The sequence below is a fragment of the Leptonychotes weddellii genome, chromosome 7 (genome assembly GCF_054177405.1).
Source record: "Leptonychotes weddellii isolate Sample4059 chromosome 7, ASM5417740v2, whole genome shotgun sequence".
Lineage (NCBI taxonomy): Eukaryota > Metazoa > Chordata > Mammalia > Carnivora > Phocidae > Leptonychotes > Leptonychotes weddellii.
Window position 1 is genome coordinate 105,444,774 of NC_138375.1, and position 6,000 is coordinate 105,450,773.

Here is a 6,000-nt window from a genome sequence, read left to right on the forward strand (position 1 = left end):
CCCCATTGCTCACAGTAGAAAAGAGTGGTCCACAAAGTTGAAACTTTGCAATCTCCTTACCCATGATGTATCTGTGTTGCCTGTACCATTGAATAAATGCAGGGGGGATGCTGCAGGAAACGTGAAAGGGAAAATTCAGTAAATCCCAGAAACTTAATCTATGGAGGGGACCTTTCTCCTATTGGTTACGGTGGAAAATTCCTCAAGCACAGCCTGGCCCATGAGCCTGGGCCTACCCACTTCATCATACAGCTCTGTGCCAATCTATCCCACATTCCAGGGAGATAAAGGGAGGATTTCCAAATACTATCCCAAGGTCTCCTGTCACAAGTTAAGGTCATTTCAACGGAAAGCAAAATGTCTTCTTACCACTTGGAGAGGAACTTAGCTTTTTTCCCCTCTGCCCGCCCCTTCCCCATTATGCTTAACAGCAAGGGAAGCTGAACTGTGTAACTACAGATGAGCTGACCACTGGAGACTTGGTGATGGATACAGCTCATCATGTGGAAGAACCAGCTGTGAACTGATGCCGAGTGGATTACATTTGTCACTGGAATTCCATTGGTGAAATTTGAACAAATAGTCAAACAAGTTATGTTAAGACTTAACCACCAAATGACAATCAAATGGAATCTGTTATAAGCTGAACTTCCCTTAAAAATTATATCGAAGACTATTTCTACTCTTCTTCTCCCTCTCGCTTTTTGGAGATGGGGGATAATTCCATTTTCCATCTGCCGGAAGCATCCACTCTGTGGAAATCTGATTGCAATTCCCAACCTGCTAAAAACTTGTTTTCCCATTTTTTTTGAACTTCAAATACTTTCTAAATCGTGTTAGCCGAAGCATTGTATGTATATAATTAACTCCCAGGTCCCTCTGGGCTCATCTAGCTCAACTTGTGGAGCTTAACTGAGCAAGACGTCCGCTGATGTCTCTCCCTGCAGTGACACCCACTGAAATGAATACCTTCTACAAGAGGAAAATGGGGAAATGTCTTTTCCAATATTGGCTTTTTAGGGAGTTGGGTAGCTTCATAAATGGTTTCATTGGTTTCGTAACAGTAGCGATCAAGTTTTCTTTCAAATACCGAATTTGCAATATGGGGAAACATGGTTGGGGGGGTGGAATTCTGCATTTTCCTCCTACGTGAAGTAGGGAGGCAGGTCTCTTTTTTTTTGTACTAATTGGATCTTTGAAATCTCCTCAGGGTAGCAGAGACTCCCATGTCCCTTCCATGCTGGGAGCAAACGTAAGCGGTTCCTGCGGTGTTGTCTTCACAAGCAAGACCTACAGGAGGGCCTGCAGCACTTGGTCCAAAACAAAGTGCACAGGGCTAGGGAAGGTGGACTTTCTCAGATTGACTATGTGGACTGGCTTCATAACTCAGCCCTTTTGCATCCCTCTGCCTGCGTAGACATAGACGCCTACAGTAGGAAGGGGATGTTGACTGCGTCTGGAATGGAGAAGTCGTAGGTGGTCACAGAAAAGTTCTGGCCCCTGCTGCCCGTTCTAGTCCTAGCACAGGAGGCTTCAGTTAAGCTACGGCAGCCCTTCTTCCCATTCTCTCCTCTCTGAGGCTTCGAACCCCAGGCCTCGCCGTTGAACTTATCAAGGGACCGCATACCTCACACAAGGGTGAGCGAAAGGGACCTGACTGTCGTCTCCCTGCCTCCCCCAGGGGACCTACTTCTCTTTGCGGTCCTGAAGCGCAGGTGTCCGGAGCAAGGCAGCGAGCTAGGGACTCTGGGGGCTCGAGTAAACGCCGCCCTTCGCCGCGTGGCACGGTTGGAGGGCGGTTGCCAGAGCGCGTCTCTGGCTTTCGCGTGAACCTGCCGGCTCGCTGCTTGCTGCCCCGGTGCCGGTTCGCGGCTGCGTGCGCCCCACTGCAGCAGAGAGCAGCCGCAGCCTCTGCCTCGGCCCCCGGCGCTGCTGGGGACGAGTCCTGGGGCTGCTGACGCGGCTGGGAGGAGCCTCGCCTTTAATGCACCAGCCGCCTCCAGCCTCCTCCTGCAGCAGCGCAGCTGCGAGTGCGCGCGTGTGGGTGTGAGGGTGAGTGCGCTGGCGCCGGCCGCAGCGCCCTGCCCAGCTCCCCGCCGCCTTCGTCGCCCCCGCCAGCCGGAGCCGCCCTCCCGTGGGACCAGCACCCTGCTCCGGGCCGGCCCAGCCCGAATCCGGCCCCTGCCATCTCGCCACTGCAGCCCGGGTCCAGAAAGGCACCATTTTGTCGCGGCCGCCCGCTCTCCCAGGGGGAGGAGGGACCTTTTTTGCATTTTGGAGCGGCGGCCAACGTGGGGAACCTGTTGGGCATCTCCCCAGCCCCGCTTGTGAGCGCCTCCCGGGCGGCGGGCGGGCCCGGACCCCTCGGGGCACGGCGCATCTTGGCACCCGGCGGCCGCGGAGCCGGGCGCAGCATCCTCGCTGGGAATTGGAGCTGGAGTGAGCGCACCGCGGGAGGAGCCGCCGCAGCCTCGGAGATCCCGAGTGGAGGAGGTGACAGCTCCATTGCCGGGTTTTTATTTTTTTTTCTCTCCGCCTCCCCGTCTCCTCCTCAGGCTCGGACCATGGTGCAGTCCCACCGGCTCCCCTGCCCCCCTCTCCTGTGAGACTGGCTGCGGGGAGGGATCATGGATACTTGTCTGCCGGCTTCTGGTTCCCACGCAAGTAAGCCTGCTGTCAATGGAGGAGGACATTGATACCCGCAAAATCAACAACAGTTTCCTGCGCGACCACAGCTATGCGACCGAAGGTAACGCCAGCCCCGCCGCATTCCGCCGCTGGGGCCGGGCGCAAGTTGCGGATCGCTGGGCTCGGCGGGCCGCCGGGCGCCGAGTGGCGGAGACTCCTCTCGGCCCGGGGCTGGGGCGGGGGCTCGGCCCGCGGGGGCAGCGGCCGGTGCGCCCCACATCCATCCGGGCTCCGCGAGGCGAGCCCGGCGTTCAGCAGCAGGTGGACCCGGCGCCCACGGGAGTTAAAATGGCCCTGGGGGATCAGGCTTTGCAGGGTGGGGCTCCCGACTGGAAAAATGACCCCGTGAAGGCAGATGACCCATCCCCCAAGATGTTTGCCGGGGTCTTGGAGGGGGAGATAAGAAAGGGGCCCAGTCGGATCGGAGGTCCTTCCCCCCTCTGCCCACCGCCCCCCCGCCCCCAGCGGAATGATGTTGTGTCTCTCAGTGGCTGCAGGGAGGACATGGTTTCATTTCCTGCCCGACTATCTCTCCGGCCAGGTTACCTGCTCAGACAATCAGAACCCCAAAAGGCCCTTTGCAAAAGGGCGAGCCCCTCTCCCCTTGGAAGTGCATTAGCAAGAAATAAAAAGGTAGCTGGGGAGACGGCGTTCCAGCAGCGAGCGAACGAGTCTGACACGTGGGGCGAGCAATGCGATCAGTGGGGCCTTTAAAATCACCATTATGAATTCTGCAGCAGTAGTTTCTGCTGAATCAACAGCCAGCAGAAAGCAAGAGGGTTCAGTAAGCTGAGCTTTGCCAAGAGGTGAAATTGTCGTGGCGCTCTCTCTCTCTCAGCTTGTTCTGACGTTAGCAGGCAGGCAGGGAAAGTCAGCAGGTGGAATCTCATTCTGCCTTTTGTGTGTGAATAGAGAGTAAAGGCATTTTTTTTTCAAATGCCAAAACTTTTGCATTTTTGCTTTTATTTTCTACCTGTAGGCCCTTATCCTTAACCACTCATATAAAGTGTTGCATTATCACGTTGTAATATCCACGTGAGAAAATGTGTGTGAAAGTGCTTTAGGAAAACATTGCACCTTATGTTAATTTAAGACAATTCTTGTTATTCTTGGATACTAAAATTTCTATAATATTTAATCAAATCAAGAATCATAGAAAAATGTGATGGGGTTGGGGTAGTAAAAGAGTTCAAACTCTGGAAGAAATAAAAAGATACAGTTTGGGGGCAAAGGTGGCATCTTCTATAAACATCCCAGTAAGTTTTAGGTAATAAAGAATGTCCAGTGCTATTGAAAATATATTCTTCATTCATCATCATTACTGGAGAGCATCCAGCCTAATATGTGGGTGCTAGACAGATGAAGCAGACTTGTATGAGCTCTGGCATTCAGGAGCTTAGAGATGGCTTTTAAGAGATGTTCAGCCTATCCCTCCCCCATACAGGCACCATACTTGCCGAGTCTTTTCATTTGCAGGATGACAGGGTGGTTATAAGATGTTCTTTCTCAGTCTCAAGTGCTTTGTCACTGAATCAGTTACCAGGTAGATTATGACTAGCCCTGTGTCTGAGCATGTTATCCAAGAGAGAAGTTGGCCTTGGGTCTATTGGTCTTTCTGGGTGATACTTCTTTCTGTTTGTGACAACAAAGAGGGCTGCCTTCATGTTTTCTTCTAGATTGCATTATGCCTCCAAGCGCAGGCACAGGAAACCTACTGAGCTGGGAAGATGGGCAGATTGGGGCCTTGTGTATGGGAGTATCACCTCTAGAATGAAGAAATGAGTTAAAAATGGAATTCCTTAGTGCTTTCCGGGCCCCAGGTACTACCCTGATCTTTGGTCCTATTTTATGGCATTTTTGTAAGCTCTGATTCTGATTAAAATAACTGCGTTCGTGTAGTCAAAACTGAGGCATGAGTTTATAGCAGGCAGCTCTCTCAAATCTTTCTAAGTCAACCTCTCAGAACGTTCTGTCTCTCTCACATACACACACCACGCTGAAAACTAAACAAAACCTTTATTGCTCAGTATGCCTTCAGGTTTCTTTACCTGATCTTATTGGAAGTCTGGGAAGAAGGGGGGAAAATGCAACGTGGACAGTGTAAATAGCAGAAGTTGAGTAGAGCAGGAAGTTCTCTATGGTCTTAATCTGTTCATTTTAGGGAACATTCATGCAGTGGTGCTGGCCACAGGGGCAAGAGTCCGTCCTCTCTCTTCTGATGAATACCTTGGAAGTGCCAAGTACATCTTGAAATATCACCAGATCAAAATATTATTTGTTAAAATCCTCTTTGTTGAGGGCTTGCCTCAAAAGTACCCTCCTCCTTTATTAACTTAAATCCACTTTCTCTTAAATCTGACCTTAGTTTCTAGGTCCTTCTACAGACTTTGCTTTGCTTTTTGTCTTCCTTGATATGTCAGCATTTTCCTACCTGGCCAGATATGTCAAGGGTTTGGTTCTTTTTTTTCTCTCCAAAATCTCCTTCACATTTATCTCTGAATTTTTCTTTGCTTTGCTTTGCTCAGATCATTCCACACTGCAGTATTCTATTTAAAGCTGAAAGGTTTTTGCTGTGTAGTTAGTGTGAAGGACTCTAAGCTCAATTTGCATTGTAAGTGGTAGCTGCAGGCAAGTTCAGCCAGCTAAGAGCAATGCAAATGCTAAAGGACACTTTTACCCAAGGTTTCCTCTCTTATTTTCGCTCCCTCTCCCCTCTCCCCCCTCCCTCCCTCTTCCCCCCCCCCACCATCCTCTCCCTCCCTCCCCTCCTTTCCCTACCCGCCACCCCCCACCACAGGGAAGAAAAAGAATGCATGATGTATCTTTATTAAAGACATTTCCTATGACTCTTCTTTTATTCTGAGCATCAAAGTTACCCCCTCCTCGATCTTTATCTTTTTTCCCTTTTTAAAGTTACCATCTTTGAGCATCTTCTGTTTTCCATGAACTTGCTGAGCTTTTTAAATATAGCACTTCAATATCTCCACGTCCTGCTAAGTGAATGCTATTAACATTTTCAAATAAGGAAACTGGGCAACTGAGGCCCATAGATGTTACTAATTTGTGAGGGTCACACGGATGAGGGAAGAACTTGCCTTCAAACTCAAGACCATTTGAAGCGCGTGCTCTTCCACTAAGAGATTCTGCACTGACTCATTTTCTTTCCTTCAACCATTAGCTCCTGTTAGGAAGAAGACCACTATGGTTTTATCTTCGTGTATAAATTGTATTCCTATCTGGGGTCAAATTCTTGGCAGGGATCATTTGAACATGTGTATATGGGATTAAATACGATGAAGAGTGGGGTTGGAA

General features: G+C 50.2%; 1 protein-coding gene across 5 annotated transcripts in view; it reads left to right on the forward strand.

Annotated features, from left to right (window-relative positions):
- PPP2R2B (protein phosphatase 2 regulatory subunit Bbeta) overlaps positions 1-6,000 on the forward strand; it is a 444,097-nt gene that overhangs the window by 171,628 nt on the left and 266,469 nt on the right. For 2 of the 5 annotated variants that reach the window (XM_081826892.1, XM_081826893.1), the window contains one exon: positions 2,556-2,749. The exons of 2 other annotated variants lie outside the window; for them this stretch is intronic. In XM_081826892.1, coding sequence (XP_081683018.1) covers positions 2,556-2,749 — 194 coding nt within the window. Of the gene's footprint in view, positions 1-1,318; positions 1,639-2,555; positions 2,750-6,000 lie in introns of those variants that run through there. One more of the 5 variants, XM_081826897.1, reaches the window with a different exon arrangement.